At 33.0% G+C, this 19,178-nt stretch overlaps 2 protein-coding genes and 1 long non-coding RNA gene across 3 annotated transcripts; 2 read left to right on the forward strand and 1 right to left on the reverse strand.

The window, feature by feature from the left end:
* Positions 1-3,189: 3,189 nt before the first annotated feature.
* LOC11446123 (heat shock cognate 70 kDa protein) lies at positions 3,190-5,933 on the reverse strand. The gene is made up of 2 exons (XM_003621965.3): positions 5,529-5,933; positions 3,190-5,102 (listed from the first exon to the last, which is right to left on the reverse strand). The coding sequence occupies exons 1-2, from the start codon at positions 5,773-5,775 to the stop codon at positions 3,448-3,450; spliced, it is 1,902 nt and encodes a 633-aa protein (XP_003622013.2). The 5' UTR covers positions 5,776-5,933; the 3' UTR covers positions 3,190-3,447.
* Positions 5,934-8,004: 2,071 nt separating this feature from the next.
* LOC11439333 (heat shock 70 kDa protein) lies at positions 8,005-9,392 on the forward strand. The gene is made up of 4 exons (XM_024770788.1): positions 8,005-8,066; positions 8,306-8,673; positions 8,718-8,936; positions 9,022-9,392. The coding sequence occupies exons 1-4, from the start codon at positions 8,005-8,007 to the stop codon at positions 9,390-9,392; spliced, it is 1,020 nt and encodes a 339-aa protein (XP_024626556.1).
* Positions 9,393-13,521: 4,129 nt separating this feature from the next.
* On the forward strand, positions 13,522-18,160 carry LOC11441863 (uncharacterized). The gene is made up of 3 exons (XR_003006794.2): positions 13,522-13,624; positions 14,045-14,199; positions 17,763-18,160. It is a non-coding gene; the product is annotated as an uncharacterized lncRNA (long non-coding RNA).
* The last annotated feature ends 1,018 nt before the right edge of the window (positions 18,161-19,178 follow it).

Here is a 19,178-nt window from a genome sequence, read left to right on the forward strand (position 1 = left end):
GGGATGTAAATAGATATCCATGGGCGTGGATAATATGATATCAGTGTCTACAGATTTTAAGATATCTACGGATATATACACAAATCCATGGATAACAATCATTTTTTTTATAATTATCTAAAAATTTACAGCAAAAGTTAATCATATTCGTTTTTTTTTTCTTTTTATGAAAAGATAATAATATCCATACATTACAATAACAATATTCACACATAGTATGTTCAATGTCTGCCACATGTTATTGTTCGACACCGGCATGATACCAATATATGTGACTACCTTTAATTGCTTTTACTTTTTCAGTGTCAGGGCTGTGTGTCAAGTGTGCATGATCTCAGCCAAATTAGTTTGACCATACCATATGTAACAACACATGAGTGTCCTCGCGAGCTTAGCTCAGTTGGTAGCAAGAATGCATAATATATGCAAAGTTCAAGTTTCAAATCCCGGTCATCAAAAAAAAAAAATAGCCACACATGAGTAGGTTATGCCAAGGTCAATTCCAATTGCAGATTTGTATTTTTTAGCCATTCACTTCAGAAGAGAAAGAGAGACATATCAATGTTGAATGATTCAGGTTTGTATTAATATCCATTAAATGGAATATGAAAGTTATCTGAATGCGTCCATGTTTCTATTAAAGGTTTTATGACTTCTTATACTTCCATAACTGCCACATTCGATCAAGCATTTAAATTATGATCAAGCATTCGATCCAGTGCATTCGTTGCTTTGTTCTTCGCTATGATTTTTGTGATCTTTGACACGGTAACACTCAGCTTCTTGAATCAATTTGTTAATTTCTTCCATTAACAATCTTTCTTTGTTGTTTGTTATTGTTGTCTCGTTGGTACTTCCAGTGGATTGTTCCTTAGCAGTAACAGTTAGGATTCAATTTTCATGAACAGAAAAGCATACATCAAAAGACGGCCGCAAGGAGTAAGGGTAAAATGAGAATAAAAGAACCTAGCAGATTTTTCTACAATTTGGTCACTAAATTATCGATCCCTACTTAATTTTTCTATAAAATTTCAAGGCTTCACTCAACAATTCAGTCTGGACTGCCACACCATAAGCAGCCACTTCATCAGAGTTAATGCTCTTGCATAGAACTCTTGCCCGTCTTGGCATAATGGATAGAACTTAAATCAACTTAAAAAATTCTTGTAATAGTTGTACTTTCGGAATTCTAGAGGAGCCACCAACAAGGACAACATAATGGATAAAACTCATGTCCATCTCGGCAGTAATAAGACAACTCTCAACAGTTTCCAAACACGTTGAAAAGATCCATATTGATTTCATCATACTTGGCACGAGCGAAGGATAAAAAGAAGTTTAAGCGCTGAAACAAAGAATCTACCTTAATAGTGGTGACAAAAGAAAAAAAATATTGTCATTTCGTCTCCATCGCACACCGTTCCCAACCTCCTTATGGCCCTTGCGTTCACAATAGCATCAGTGGAAAATACAATGCACACATTTCTGATTTTGATTAGAAAAAGTTGGACCAGAGATATAAAACTTAGTACAAAGATCAATTCAATAACTGGAAATAAACAAACATTAAACTATATTTAGATAGTATGGTTCATAATTATTTCAAAATTCACACACGTAAATCAATCTCGACAGTGGCTTTTAGATACTTTTGAACTTATCCAAACAGTCCTTGAACACCTCTTTCTTATTTTGTTGGCTAGAATAAAGTAGAATTTTGGCATTTGAAACTGCAAAATTGATCTTTAATTCATCTTGTTTGTGAAGCTAAGAACCAATACCCTCCAAAGCCTTGTTTAACTTGTAAACAAAATAATCCAGAGCATTCACTGCTTTAACTTTTTTCTAGTACTTTTCGTCTTCAGCCTTGTATTTCTCAGATTCTTCAATCATGCTTATGAAGCTATGAAGCAACAATGATGCTCTTACACAGATCCTTCCCATTGTAGTTGCTGCACCATTTGTAAAAAGGCCCGTATTCACATATTCACTGTCTCCATACACTTTGTAAAAAGGTCCATATTGATTTCCTCAAACCTCGCACGAGTTATTGATGAACAAAATTCAATATTTAAAGGAAAGCATCTTCTACTCGAAGGTAAGTCCCTCCGGCAGTGTCTTTACCTTCAAAGACTTCAACTTTAATTATGAGTATAGACATATCAATTGTGCCTCCATCAATATCAAATATGAAAATATTCCTCTCTTTTGAAGCCCATGTGCAAAAAAAAAGCAGCAGCATCAGTTAGACAGAAATAAGGTGCGAATTACATTAAGGTTGGCAATGGCACCAGCCTCTTTGATGGCCTTAAGGTGAGAATCATTCAAATAAGCTGGCACTATAACAATTGCATTCTTGACAGAGGATTCCGAATCTCTCAAAACTTTGAGGACTGTAGACAGAAATAATAGGATCATTCCGAATGAGCTTAGAGGGCCATAACATTAGATCATTGTGAATAGTTGGATCACTATAGTTCCTTGACATGGAAGGCATGTCCAATGTCTGAAACATGTTATTGTTCTACACCGGCGGGCTGTTATATGTGCCTGATTTTAATCACTTTTACTTTTTCAGTGTGAGGGCTGTGTGTCAAATGTCTGTTGGTTCGTTGTGCATGATCTCAGCCAGATTAGTTTGACCCTACCATATAGCTACATACGAGTAGGTTGTGCGAAGGTCAATTCTAATTGCAGGCCATAATTATTGAATGATTCAGGTTTGTTTTAATATCCATGAACTGAAATGGAGTATGAAAGTTAGCAGAACGTGTCCATGTCAATATTAAAGTTAAAGGTGTTGTGACTTCTTTTACTGCCATAATTGCCACAATGGACAGAGCGTTCGAATTAAGGTTACTATTAAAAAATGTATTTTATAAAATTTCTATAATAGATATAACATAGATAGATAAGATCATTGAAATAACTTCAAGCAACAGATACAAATCATCTTAAAATACTCATCATTCTGTATATGTTAGACTCTATATTGACAGTTTGAAGCAGCTAAAAAATGAAAATATTCTCACACCTTAGCAGTGTCAATGTTTTATATTTGATGTTCAGTTTCTATATAATTAAGAGAATAAATTCATGTTATTTTTCCTCTTATAACGAAGCATCTAAAGATGATGAGGCAAGTCAGTTCTTGAAGATGTGCTCTAGAAAGGTTTCAACTTAAATCACAAAGATTATTTACTCAAAACTAGAATAGTGTCTGAGAAGGATCAGATCCTAAAGTAAAAGCTTTGAAGGATGCTGCTAAAACTAGAATAGAGTCAGCATGGTTTACAATACAGAAAACAGAAAGAGGAAGAAAAGAAAAAAAAAACCGGTAACATGTGAAACACAAACATTAACATAAACTTCAATGCTATTAGATAATGATAATAAAACTAAAGGTCTGCATTCAGCACTTTCAAAAGCAAGACATCACTTAAAATCTTATCCAAGAAAAATAAAATTATTAGCCTTGGATATAAGGTGTTTCGACATTCTCTCCAGCTCCTCCAGATAACCCTCAAGAACATCTATTTCTTTCTCTTTTTTATTCTTATCAAGCAAATCCATAGCAACAGTAATTGCATTGTTGATCTTTGCAATTTCTTGAGGGGAGAGAATCAGATTAACATCCTTCTTCTTTAAAGCCTTCTTCATATTGTAAACACAAGAATCTAATTCACACATTACCTTGGCCCTTCTTAAAAATTGCATATCTTCCACATGGTATTTCTCAGCTTCTTTAATCATTTTTTCAATGTCGAACATTGACAACCTTTCTTTGTCATTGGTTATGGTGATCATGTTCATATTGCCTGTGGATATTTCCCTAGCAGTAACAGTCAGGATACCATTTTCATCAATTGAAAAGCATACCTCCAAGGGCTGGCCACGGGGACCTGGAAGACAACGAAGCCCAAATGAACCAAGCAGATTATTGTCAGCAGCTCTTGGTCTCTCACCCTCATAAACAAGAAAATTGACAAGGCACTGGTTATCATAAAGGGTGGAATATCGACTTGTCTTCTTGACAGGTATGGAAGTGTTTCTAGGAATCACCACACTCATGATATGTTCAATACTTACAGAAATACCAAGTGACAAAGGGGTCACATCTCGTAGCACCAAGTTGGGGACATTCTTACAGCCTTCACTCAAAATAGCAGCCTGAACAGCTGCACCATAAGCAACAGCCTCGTCTGGGTTGATACCCATGAATAATTCCTTCCCCTTGAAATATTCTAGCAATTGTTCCTGCACTTTGGGAATCCTAGACGAGCCACCGACAAGTACAACATCATCAATATCATTCTTGTATATCTTTGAATCCCTGAGACAGGTGTCAACTATATTCATACACTCATTGAAAAAGTCCATGTTAAGTTCCTCAAATTTAGCACGAGTAATTGATGAACAAAAGTCGATTCCCGTAAATAAAGCATCTACCTCAACAGTGGTAACAAAAGCAAAAGAGAGTATCCTTTTTGCCCTCTCACAGGCAGTTCTCAACCTCCTTAAGGATTTTGGGTTCTGACTGATGTCCACTTTATTCTTCTTTTTTAACTCCTCAACAAAATAGTTCACCATTCTGTTATCGAAGTCCTCGCCCCCAAGGTGAGTGTTTCCTGCAGTGGCTTTCACTTCAAAGACATCACCCTTAATTGTGAGGATAGACACATCAAAAGTCCCGCCACCCAGATCAAAGACAAAAATATTTCGGCTACCATCACAGTCATTTCTCTTGTCAAGGCCATATGCAATAGCTGCCGCAGTAGGTTCATTGATTATCCGAATGACATTAAGTCCAGCAATAGTACCAGCATCTATGGTGGCCTTTCGCTGAGAATCATTGAAGTAAGCTGGCACAGTAACAACGGCATTCTTGACCGGCGACCCCAGATATGCCTCCGCAACCTCTCGCATCTTTGTAAGCACCATAGAAGATATTTCCTCAGCACAAAAGTGCTTCTCTTGACCCTTGTACTTAACAGTAATCATAGGTTTGTCATTAACACCAGAAATAACCTTGAATGGCCACAACAATATATCTCTTTGAACAACGGGGTCACTAAACTTCCTACCAATTAACCTCTTAGCATCTGCAAAAATAGCAATTGCATACTAATTAGGGTTTAAAAAAAAATGTTTTCAAAAGTGACATCAAGAATATTTACACAACTGCATTTGAGTAGTTACTTTAAAACCCAATTTCAATACATGATTTTAACGATGATAAAGAAATAGTAAATTTCCATCATTCATCATTTATCCAGCTAATTAGGGTTTTAAAAAAATGTTTTCGACAGTGAAATCAAGAATCTTTACTCAACTGCATTTGAGTAGTTTCTTTAAAAACCAATTTCAAGACATGATTTTAACCATGATAAACAAACACAATATACCTTCTTTTAAAAAGAAATCTCTAAATTATTTATATCAAAAGCAATTTTTTTCAAACCAACAACAAAAGAAACCTAAATACATTCATGAAGCAGTAAATAATAGAAATAGAAATAGAAATTTACCAAAGATAGTGTTTTCAGGGTTAGTAGCAGATTGATTCTTAGCAGCATCGCCAATCAACCTTTGTTCATTGTTGAAAGCAACAAAAGAAGGTGTTATTCGGTTTCCTTGATCATTGTGAATAATCTCAACTCTTTGGTGTTGATCAAGCCACACAGCAACACATGAATAGGTTGTTCCAAGATCTATTCCCACTGCACGTCCTTCGTATTCTTTTGCCATGATCTTTCTTCTTTTGATGGAATCCATGAAAATAAAAACTCGAGGTGAAAAGATTAGGAAGAAGAAAAACTTTTAGGGTTTTTTTTGTTGCTGTTGAAAGTAAACTTGTAACCCTTTCTTATATAGGAGAAACAAAAGAGTGTCCTTAATAGTGGTGCGTTATATCCGAATGAGAAATGGTGAATTCTTTTAGAGGATGAAAAAAAGAGAGAAAGAAAGAAAGAAATTTTATCAATTTTTTTTATCAAATTTTTAATACAAATGACAAAACGTGTCACCATAACTGAATTTGACACAATACGTGGGCAGTGGGCACTAATAAACCGTTATTTGCTTTCTTTCAATGTTTTTTCGTTGGTAAAATATAAAAATTAAATGAATATACTTTTTTTGAAAGAATTAATTAATATACTTTGTTTTGTCAAAAAGAAGAAAAAAAATGCGTTGCCACATTAAGTATAATGAATATGATAATTCATAATTTTATATTTATCAATTGACGTGACAATATATCATTCAGATACATATGTAAAATAAGTGTACACTAATAAAGTATATTAATTAAATTTTAAAAATTCCTTAAAAAAACTAAAAATAAATAATGTTTCTTAGTAAATAAAACGGAAATCTCTTTGATTATATTGTTGGTAGATTGTAAATTTCCTTATTTTAATAACATTCTTTTTCGTGTATTTGCACGGACCGGTAACATTGAATAATTATTATAAAAATAATTACATTGATAATATTGTAAAATGTTCATAAATATTAAATAAAAATTATCAGCATTAATGTAATGTTTCTATTAAAAAAATATTTCTTATATGACAAAATTCATTAAATATTTGCATCACGTCCGTTGTGAATTTCATTTGCTTATATTTGTAGTAGCAAATTTTTATATACCGATTTGATTTTTTTTTTTTTTGAGGGAATATACCGATTTGATAAAATTTTGAAAACTCACGACTGTTTTCAAAATATGAACATTAATGTAGTGTTTCTATTAAATGTATATTTTTGTTTATATGTAAAACTTTGTTAAATATTTTCACCGTGCCCGTTGTACATTTGAAAGTTGATATGATAAAATTTTGAAAACTCGCGACTGTTTTCAAAATATGAACATTAATGTAGTGTTTCTATTAAATGTATATTTTTGTTTATATGTAAAACTTTGTTAAATATTTTCACCGTGCCCGTTGTACATTTGAAAGTTGATATGATAAAATTTTGAAAACTCGCGACTGTTTTCAAAATATGAACATTAATGTAGTGTTTCTATTAAATGTATATTTTTGTTTATATGTAAAACTTTGTTAAATATTTTCACCGCGCCCGTTGTACATTTGAAAGTTGATATGATAAAATTTTGAAAACGTATAACTGTATTTCTAAAATATATATATAAACATTAATGTAATGTTTCTAGTAAATACTTTTATTATTTTATATGCAAATTAGTGAGGTGAATAGATTAATCGATGACGTATTAGAAAAAATATGGTGAGATTTGTGAGGATAATAAATTATTTTCTTATATTCTTGCAATAATAGAAGAGAATAAATTACTTTCATATATTTATGTTACAATACATTGTTTTTCCGATTATTTAATAGCAAATTATCCATGAAGACCACGAAATTTGTGAGATGAAGAGTCTAAACGATGACATGTTAGACAAAATGGTGGACTTAAGTTTTTTTATTAGTACTTCCTCTGTCCCAAATTATATGTCACTTTATTAAAAAAAAATTGTCTCAAATTATACGTCGCTTTACAATACAAATAAAATATTAATGTTACTTTTCCTATTATATTCTTAACTATTTATTACTATCTCTTCTTTCAATTCCTTCATTTATTTTTCCGATATAATTTTTTAAGGACAATTTTGTAAAAAAAATCATAATATCTCTTCTTTCAAAACGTCACAATCTGGAAACGTGATACAATTTGGGACGGAGGGAGAAGTAGACAGGGAGCCATGTAAGCATTCCTCACTTTCATCTCCGAGAATAGCATTCCTCAATTTCATAATTTGAAGGGATACTTCCTCTAAAAAAATGCACTTAGTCAATTCATTGAGTTACTTTTTTGGAGAACATTTGTATAATTGTTCTGCCATATCTCTTTAAATTCTAATTTTAGCTTTTACTTGTTTAATGAGGCATGAAACACGATTGAAAACAATATGCAGCCGTGTGCACTTATAAGATCATTTTCAACTCTCTGCCTTCATTTATTTCATTGAGATGAAGCCTTTCTTTTCTGAAACCTGTTTCCTGCGGATTTTGCCAAGGATTAAGGTTCCCAGGTAATACCTTCGTAGGTAATTGTTTCCTGGGTAATTCTTTTAAAAGGAAGGTATATTGTGTTTGTTTATCATGGTTAAAATCATGTACTGAAAAATGGTTTTAAAGAATCTACTCAAATGCAGCTGTGTAAAGATTCTTGATGTCGTTAACATTTTCTTAAAACCCTGATTAGTATGCAATTGCTATTTTAGCTGGATAAATGAATGATGGGAATTTACTATTAATGTTATTTTTGCAGATTGTTAATTGGTAGGAAGTTTAGTGATCCGGTTGTTCAAAGAGATATATTGTTGTGGCCATTCAAGGTTATTTCTGGTGTTAATGACAAACCTATGATTACTGTCAAGTACGAAGGTCTAGAGAAGCAATTTTGTGCTGAGGAAATATCTTCTATGGTGCTTACAAAGATGCGAGAGGTTGCGGAGGCATATCTGGAGTCACCGGTCAAGAATGCCGTTGTTACCGTGCCAGCTTACTTCAATGATTCTCAGCGAACGGCCACCATTGATGCTGGTACTATTGCTGGACTTAATGTCATTCGGATAATCAATGAACCTACTGCTGCAGCTATTGCATATGGCCTTGACAAGAGAAATGACCGTGAAGGTAACCGAAATATTTTTGTCTTTGATCTGCTATTTTGAGCAAAGGCTTTAAGAATGTCCCCAACTTGGTGCTACGAGATGTTACGCCATTGTCACTTGGTATTGCTGCAAGGATTGAACATATCATGAGTGTGGTGATTCCAAGAAACACTTCCATACCTGTCACAAAGACAAATCGATATACCACCTTATATGATAACCAGCGCATTGTCCTTGTATTGCATATGGCCTTGACAAGAGAGACCAAGACCAAGAGACCAGCGCGTTCATTTACACTTCCTTGTATTCCAGGTCCCCATGACCACCTTATATTGCATCCTAACTGTTACTGCTAGGGAAATATCCACAGGCAATATAAATGCTATCACCATTACTAACAACAAAGACAGGTTGTCAATGTTCGACATTGAAAAAATGATTAAAGAAGCTGAGAAATATCATGTGGAAGATATGCAATTTTTAAGAAGGGCCAAGGTAATGTGTGCATTAGATTCTTGTGTTTACAATATGAAGAACGCTTTAGAGAAGAACAATGTTAATCTGATTCTCTCCCCTCAAGAAATTGCAAAGATCAACAATGCAATTACTGTTGCTATGGATTTGCTTGATATGAATAAAAAAGAGAAAGAAATAGATGTTCTTGAGGGTTATCTGGAGGAGCTGGAGAGAATGTCGAAACACCTTATATCCAAGGCTAATAATTTTATTTTTCTTGGATAAGATTTTAAGTGATGTCTTGCTTTTGAAAGTGCTGAATGCAGACCTTTAGTTTTATTATCATTATCTAATAGCATTGAAGTTTATGTTAATGTTTGTGTTTCACATGTTACTTTTTTTTTTCTTTCTGTTTTCTGTATTGTAAATCATGCTAACTCTATTCTAGTTTTAGCAGTATCCTTCTCAGACTTAATAATCTTTATGAATTTACTTGCCTCATCATGTTTATATGCTTAATTACAGGGAAGTGACATTAATTCATTCTCTTAATTAAATAGAAACTGAACATTAAATATCAAATATTGACTGTGAGTTGCAATTATTTAAGTGAATATTCTCATTAACAGTATAATATTAACATGGACACATTCAGATAACTTTTATATTCCATTTGATAGATATAAAAACAAACCAGAATCATTCAACAACGATATGTCTCTCTTTCTCTTCTGAAATGAATGGCTAAAAAATATGAGGGGCACATGCAATTGGAATTGGCCCTGGCAAAACCTACTCATGTGTAGCTATATGGCAGGGTCAAACTAATCTGGCTGAGATCATGCACAATGAACTAATAGACATCAGTACAAGCTTGCCGGTGTCGAACAATAACACGTTTCAGACATTAGACATGCCTTCGATTTCAAGGAAGTATAACGATCCAATTACTCAGAATTATCTAATGTTATGGCCCTCTAAGCTCATTCAGAGTGATCCGATAATTTCTGTCTACAGTCCTCATAAAGATTAAGAACCTCGTGTGAAAAAGAAAAAATAACATCTGCGTTTGCTGTTGATACCATTACTGAGATAGATGTTTTCTTTGGAAAATATTGATTTTTGTTCATCATAACTCGTGCGCGGTTTGAGGAACTCAATATGGACCTTTTTACCAATGAATGGTGCAGCAAATATTCCAACGGGAAGGATATGTTAAATGTATATTTTTAACATAGATGCTGAGGGAGACTCTACTGAGAAAATCATGAGCATGATTGAAGAATCTGAGAAATACAAGGATGAAGATGAAAAGTACTAGAAAAAAGTTAAAGCAGTGAATGCTCTGGATTATTTTGTTTACAAGTTAAACAAGGCTTTGGAGGGTATTGGTTCTTAGCTTCCCAAACAAGATGAATTAAAGATCAATTTTGCAGTTTCAAAGGCCAAAATTTTACTTTATCGGAGCCAACAAAATAAGAAAGAGGTGTTCAAGAACCGTTTGGATAATTAGATGAAGAGTACCGTAATCGTAAAAGCAATATCCAGATTGATTTACTAGTAATTTTCGAATTTAGGCATGTGAAATTTGAAATAATTATGAACCATATTATCTAAATATAGTTTAATGTTAGTTTATTTCCAGTTATCGAATTGATCCTTGCACTCAGTTTTATATCTCTGGTCCAACTTTTGCCAATCAAAATTAGAAATTTGTGCACTGTATTTTTCACCGATGCTATTGTGAGCGCGAGCGCAAGGACCATAAGGAGGTTTGGAACGCATGCGATTGAGACAAAATGACAATATTTTTTGCTTTTGCCACCACCTTTAAGGTAGATTCTTTGTTTCAGTACTTAAACTTCTTCTTATCCATCGCTCGTGCCAAGTTTGAGGAAATCAATATCAATCTTTTCAACGAGTGTTTGGAAACTGTTGAGAATTGTCTTATTGATGCCAAGATGGACATAAGTTTTATCCATTATGTTGTCCTTGTTGGTGGCTCCTCTAGAATTCCAAAAGTACAACTCTTACAAGAATTTTTCAAGTTGATTTAAGTTCTATCCATTATGCCAAGATGGACATGAGTTCAATGCAAGAGTAGTAACCCTGATGAAGTGGCCACTTATGGTGCGGCAGTGCAGACTGAATTGTTGAGTGAAGGCTTGAAATTTTTTAGTTCACAGACTAAATTGATGTAACTTTCATTGTTTAGGAGTCTATTAGTTGATTTAAATAGTTTAGGGACTAAATTAACGAGGGGATCAATAGTTTGGTGACCAAATTGTAGATAACAAATGCGGCTTCCTAATCAAGGTTTCAAAGGGTGAGAGAAAAATCTGCTAGGTTCTTTTATTCTTGGTTTCCCCTTACTCTTCGCGGCCATGTTTTGATGTACGCTTTTCTGTTCATGAAAATTGAATCCTAACTCTTACTGCTAAGGAACAATCCACCGGAAATACCAACGAGATAACAATAACAAACAACAAAGAAAGGTTGTCAATAGAAGAAATTAACAAATTGATTCAAGAAGCTGAGTGTTACTGTGTCAAAGATCACAAATTCATAGTGAAGAACAAAGCAATGAATGCACTGGATCACTCCCTTTACAGGTTGAGAAATGCTTTGCAGAATGATGATATTAATGTAAAGCTGTCCTCACTATATTTGTTCGACGAGTATATTAATTTAAAGCTTTCCTCACTACAAAAGGATCAGATTGAAATAAAAGTTCTGAAAGATCATCAAAAAAAGCTTGCAAATTTATTTATAAACATTATAGCCAAAATGTGCTAGTTTATTTTTAACTCAATCTAGTTTGATAGATGTGCACAAGTTCACTACTTGGATGGAGGACAATTTATGTCATTAAATAGAGCCTATTTTCTAGATGACATAAAGTGCAAATTTAAAATTTGTAGCAGTGATTTTTTTTGTTGTCCCTCTTGTTAGTTTTGTTACTAATTCAAGTTTAGATTAGTGATAATCATGTTTAAATGGTTAATCACACTTCAGTTAGTTTGTTTTGAAGTTTGTTACTAGGTTGTTAGAGTGTAGCTAATAATTGTTAGAGTTTGTTACAATTGCTTGTGCTTCAAACTACCTAACTAAGTCTGTATATAAGCTATTATTCTTTGTACATTTGTTTACAATCAATAATACAACTACTTTTTCTTTCAATCACATAATCTTTCTCTTCTCTCAATCTCTCTAAATACACAAATACACAAAAACCAGAAAACCCTAGAATTGTTTCTTGTTGTTTAAGCTTCCTACTTGCGCTAACAAATTGGCATCAAGAGCATGTGGTTTCAATCAAAACTCTTTGTCATTTTAAAAAAGTCTTGAGGTATTCAATCAAGACTTTTCATCACTTAAAAAAAGTCTTGTGGTATTCAAAATCATTTAAACTTCGAAGGATTGTTTAATAAATTGGATTTTGATGGATTTTGTGGGATTTTGTAGTGTAATTTTAACAAGAAAAAATCTTTTATGAAAAGATGAGATTTCTTGAGATTGTTTTTCTTTTAAAGTTACTATCTATTTCTTCTCCCTTCTCTCTCTTTCCCCCTCCCCCTCCCCATTCTCTCCTTTCTCTCTTCGTTTTTCTATCTCTCCATTCTCTCTCTCTCTCATCTCTCATCCCCCCTCTCTCCCTCTCTCTATCTCATAAAAAAATAAAAAATTGTATTGAGAATATTATGATAGAGAGTATGTTGTAATCAATGTTTCGCAAATCGAGTGTTAACTCTCCGAGATTACCGAGTTAACGTTTTTAGGTACCAAAATCGTGTTAACTCTAAGGTAAACTCGGTTTCTGGTAAAAATCGAAAGGTTTGACGAGTTTGACTGAGTTAACACTCGATAAACTCGTGTAAACTCGACCGATTTGTAAGGGCTGACACAATATATTTTTTGAAAGATTTGTAAGTGCTGGCATAATTTTAAATATGTACAATTGAATTTTGTGGAAATAACATTTTTAACAAATAAAAAATGTGTATTGAGAATAATGTGTGTTAGAGTGTTTTTTAGTCTCTTAAAATCTTATAAAATTCATAAAATTCTTAAAATTTTAAAATCAATAGTAAAAGAATTTTTTATTGGTTTTATTTTTCTTTATTCAAATGCTAGAATTTATTTATTCATTATTTTTATCGTTCATGCTTGTAAGTTTGTTCTTTTTTCCCTAAAGTTCATTGAATCCTTTAAAATTTTAAAATCCCATAAAATCGTTTGAAATTCTTGAAAGTCAATGTGATAAATCATTTAAAATCTTGAGTGTATATAGTCTTTTACATAAAAAAAATCTTTTAAAATCTCACATAATCAATACAAATCTCGCAGTCTTTTAAAATTTAAAAACTTTTTTTATTAAAATAGTATTTTAAAATTCTAATATAATAGGAAGCCAATGATTCATTCACAAAAACATGGAACAGCACTTGAAAAATAAAACTCAGCACTGAACTTAACCGCCGGAAAACGCAGCCGGAGTTACTCGCTTCTCAACTCAGGTAACTTTTCTCTCTACTTCTTCTTCATCGTTCAACTATTGCTTTTCAACGCATTCCAAAATTTGAAGATCTGAATACGTAACCGCTTCAATTTTTGTTTTTGAATCTCACCGTTACTTTCTACATTGCTTTGTTTTGGGTTTTCATTTTCAACACAAAGGAAAATTATAGTTTCGTAGCATTTTTTTTTATGTGTTATTAAAGGGTTTATCCATTCCATAGTTTTTTTAGCAGAGGTGGAAGAGTAGTAATTTAATTGTGGAACAGTGCATCGTTATGTTCATGAATATAGAAAAATTAAACAAAGTTTCTTTAGTGATATATGTTGCTTTTATATAATGAATCAATTGCTTTCGTATTTGTGCATTTTGAAGTTTCAAAGTTTGGAATTTGAATGAATTTTGGGTGAAATTGAAACAGAAAAGTTGAGAAGAAGAAGAAGAATAATGAATCGTAAATTTGGAGGTGGAAAACAACCAACTGGGACACCTTCACTGCCTTTGTCTTGTGTTGTTGTTATCTTTTCACTTCTTGCTGGTGCTTCTGTTGTTCACAATATCTATAAACCTAACCTTGTAAGCTTCTTCTTACTTATCACTCTTTCATCATTCATTTTTATTAGTTGGTTATGTATCAGTGTCGTGTTTGGTGTCCGTGTCTGTATCAGAGTGCTTCATAGTCTATAACACTTAAGAAAATGAAAGTGATTAAATGTAACCATGTGTCAAAGTTGTGTCTGTGTCAGACACTACACTGACATGTATTGATCGCTGGACACACCTTTGATTTAATGTGTCAATGTTACATATGTCATAACATGTAGGCAGGGAGGTTATATGCTTGATTGAAACATATACACATTTGAAATTTAATTTATTTCTAAACTTATATTTATTTATTTTTTGGAAAATCGGTATTCCGTCTAAGGACTGACTAATCCGGGGGACCAATCACACCCTCCACTAGCGTAGGATCATATTGAAGGCATAGCAAAACTCTGTATGGACTGACCTAACACAGGAATTGTTTGTACCTTGGGGCTTCGAACCTGAGACCTAGAGAGGAGCACCCTCCTAGGTCTCAAGCCTACACCACCAGGCCTACACCTATGAATTTGATTTTGGTTGAAAGTAAGTTGAACATAAAGTGGTTTTTGTCTGGATAGTTTAGATCAAAGTTGCTTTTGTGTGTGTATATATGTCTGGCACTTTAATTAAATTTAAAATTGATTCGTTGTTGCCGTAGAATTTAGAAATTTTAGCTTTTAGGTAGAATTGATTTTGGAACTGAAATCAATTTTGACTTCCCTAAACTTGATTCTGGTAGTTCTAGACTTAAAACCACACACAGGCTAGGTTATTTTACCACTTACCAATCTCATGCTTTACCAAGTTTGATGAAACTAACGTTATGAAATAAGTGATAGAAAAGGAGATTGGAAAAATAAGCAAAAGGGCGAGAATGTTGTATCAGCCCAAATCCTGATGAATAATAAGTCCATCATTCATATTCCTTAGAATGCATTTTTGAATTATGCATAAATGTTCTTTGAATGTAATAGTATAGATAACCATAGACAAGAGTCCCTGAGAATGAGGGTATTTTATAGCAAACCTGAGAATGAGTGTTTGATCTAAGTTTCAGTAATAAAAATAAAATATAGTAAGAATATAAAATATAACAGATTTTTTGAATGCCTACCACCTAAATTATCGGCAATCCCCCAAATAATGAAAGTATAGGAACAGTAAAGTGAGTTTTAGGTGGACAATACTGAAATTGAAAACAGAAACATCTAAAATGACTAAAAGAACATATAAAAAAGATTTGAAACAGTAGCCAATGTTTATTGAATTTGAGGTAAGAACTTGCAACAATAACATTTTGACAGAAAAAGAATATAAAAAATGAAGATTTATAAAAAAAAAAAAAAAAATCTTCCGACTTTTCCTTTATCAAAGGTTGGAAAAATAGCCTTATTACAAATAGTGAAATAGAATGTGAGTAGTTTGAATGTGATTAGTTAGACTGCAGAATATGGACATTGTATCATTGCCATCATGTTCCTGAAGTAGAAGCTAGGGTTGACCTTGGTAGCAATACGCCAAGTTCAATCAAGGCCCTGTGTGTATAAGGTTGGGGTTTTCTGAATAGAGAATTGAAGAAGTCCTTCAGCCGTGCACTGTATAGACTATAGACGACTTATAGTGAGTGTTTAGCGTGAATGAGTTACTTCTCTTCTACGTATCAGAGGTATTCCTTTTATAGAGGGGTTGCATAACCTCTTTCCCCTATGATACAGGGAGCTCAAGGCCGGATATGGCTCCAGTAGACCGTTAGTGCCATATCCGGAGTCCATCATGGGTTGACTGTGTATAAGGACACGTGCGAAGCGTGTTCTCTTCAGCTGGTAGTCAGGTCATGGGTTAGCGAGTTTGGATTTTGGGCCCTGACTTCAGGTATTGGGCCAGGCTAACTCTAGCATATTGGTTGAGCTATGAAGTGTAATTATGATGGTCCAATTACTAATCATGTTATACTTTTATATTATAAGGTTAATGGGTTGATTTGAAATTAGAAGGATAAGGTTATAATTATAATTTTGCTTAGTGCAGGGCATGAATTTTAAGGTATCTATATCAACGAAATTCTATATCTTTGAGAAGATATATAGTCTTAATCTGCTTTGGTAGTGGTATTAGAGCATTGTAATTGGTAAATCAAGCACAGGGAAAGTGAGGGATGAATTTTCTATAATGACTTCTATATCAGCAATGATCTATATTTGTTGACTTTGTTCCGTTTTCAAAGGTTGAAAAAAACAGAAGAAAAAACAGCCTATTGGTGTTAGACTATAGGTCCATAATCAAATTAAATCATTAACAAACGTCACATGTTCATTACTCATCTCTATAACAGTAAGTGAACTGCAAAAATTTAATGGATTTGCATAAAAGCATTCTTATACTTCTATAGAAAATCGACAACTGACTTTTCAATAAGTTGAAGTATATGTTATGGTTTAAAGTTAGAACTTTTTATCAGTAGCTGTTATTGCTTCTGCTGCAGTTGTTTATATTTTCTGTTGAAACAGTTTTTTCGAGCTTGCCTATAGCTAACTGCTGAAGAAAAACCTGGACCAGTTAAATGTAGAAAATAATCTCATTATCCATCAGAACCAACTTCATAAAGAAGGGTAATATTTGCCTATGAAAATTTGAAACTTACCACAGCCGAATGACCCTAGCGTTGATAGTTTAACTCTCCTTGGCAGGTGAAATTTTTGACGTGAGATCGAATTGGTAGCCATCTGAGTTTCTTAGCATGTAGCAAGTCTTTAAAGTTGAGATTTAGTGATTAACTCCTCTTGAATTTAACCCCTCCATGTATATAAACTTTCTGAATGAAGATAACGGGACAAAAAAACATATTAGATACAATAAAATAAAATAATATAAAAATTTAAGTCAATTCAGATTTCAGATAGGATTTTAAGGCACATTTTTAGATTAAAAAAAGCTAGTCATGTTTTGCTTTAGCCATAAAGTATATCATGTAAGGGATTATTTTGAGCCTTGTAAATGTATTTTAGATTAGATTAGACATTGACCTTGTTGTCAAGATGGATTGCGGTGGCAGATTTTTGACTTCCGCCATGGCCAATTTCAGAAGGATGGTGGCACCATGATGTTTTATGGAAGCATAAAATGTCAGGTTTTTACCTTTTGACCATGCTCTACCATTGTTTTGATTTGACCACTTGACAATACATCTCAAACATTAAGTGATAGTCCATACAACCTTCAGTTCAAGTCACTGTATCCAAACATTGTGATGAAGATACTGTAGTTGTAAATATACATTTATATTTTTCTTCAAGTTCCTTATCATATCATCTATTGTCACTCTGAATTTTATTCATCTACACGTTGCATTGTTGAGACTGAAGTGAGAAACCATTGATGAAATAATAACCTCTAATAATTTTATAAAATGCAATCACTTGGATAAGTAGTCATAGATGTATAACCATCGAGCTTCCTTAATTTTCTCTCATCGTCAATTATGACGCGCACTTTACTCTCTGAGGAACATCGGCACTTTAATGTTGTTATTAACTCATTGTTTTTTTATGTAGACACTGCCCCCAATTGATGGAGTTGATGGTACCAAGAAGAAACTAGATGAGAAAGAATGATCAGTTTCAGTACTTTTAATATCGCTTCGATGAGCAAATTTTGAGGGAAATTTTTTAGTGTATGTGCAATTAATCCAGAGATGCAGAGGATTGTTCTTCTCAAACGGTTACTTTATATTATATTAGCTTTAGATAATAGAGTTCTGTTTGGATAAACAGCTCAATTAAACACTTATAGCATAGATGTTTATCATAGAGTTTATGTATAAGTTATTTTTGTAACAAAAGATATAATAAAGTCAAATTATTTTCATACAAGTTATGCTGGTGAACTTGCGGAAATAAGTTGTAAACAATTTGCGGACATGTCATAAGCTGTTTTCGTAAGTTTTCTCAAACAATTTTGTCAGTGTTTATGCTAGTAAATAATTTCAAACAAGAACTAATTATGGAAGAGTCTAGATTGGAAACTTGATGGTTTCCCCAAAAGTTGAGAATGGGGGAACGGATTATGGACTTAGCCAAAGTGTGAGCAGTCATGTTCGTTTATCGCCTAACAGTAGATAGTAATATTAAGAGAGACTAAGTTTTGGGTAATTTTCAAATTGTACTTGCCATATTCATTTTTAGTGCATGAGTGTTTTAACATACACTGTATCTGTGAAATTAATATTTTTTTTGAGATTCAGAGAAATAAATTCTTTCAAATGTCTGTCCCTAAGATATAAATTAGTGTGTACGCTTCTTTAATCATTAAGCAAATTTCTTGTGTTCTTAACCTGGTAGCAGTATCTTGCTGTTTGAGATTATAAAATATGATGTTGGACCAAAAAACAGAGAATAAGGTATTATTCTATTGTGGCACTGGCTAATATAAAACATCATGTTGTCCATGATAAATTACTCTTTTATTCAATTTGAACAGTTAGATTATGAAAGTTCATTAAATCTTATCATACACTCTCTTCATCAAAAGTTTCCCCTTTCTCTCTCCTTCATTTCCTCTCTTCATCTTTCATCATTCCCTACCTTTCCAGATTCTTGCAATATCATGATACCATGCACACCAATAGAATTCAGAGTTAATATATGTGAATTACATAGATTTAAGATACTATTATTTTTATTAGTTAGATTTAAATATTATTGATACCAGTGGTCATATAAAATACAGCTTGGTTCATCTACTATGCACCATTTGTAATATTGAAAAAAATCCAAGTCCCACATCAGATAGATAAGACTCTTGATAAGAGTTTATAAAGAAGAGGCAATCTTCAACATATAAGTCGGTTTTGTAAGAATGAGTTAGGCCTCAAATTTCAACATGGTATCAGAGCTTGTCGAATTCAAGGGCCATCAACCTATTCACGCAACCAAGATCAAAGAGTGTTGGGCGTGAGGGTTTATAAAGAA

The sequence above is a fragment of the Medicago truncatula genome, chromosome 7 (assembly GCF_003473485.1).
Source record: "Medicago truncatula cultivar Jemalong A17 chromosome 7, MtrunA17r5.0-ANR, whole genome shotgun sequence".
Lineage (NCBI taxonomy): Eukaryota > Viridiplantae > Streptophyta > Magnoliopsida > Fabales > Fabaceae > Medicago > Medicago truncatula.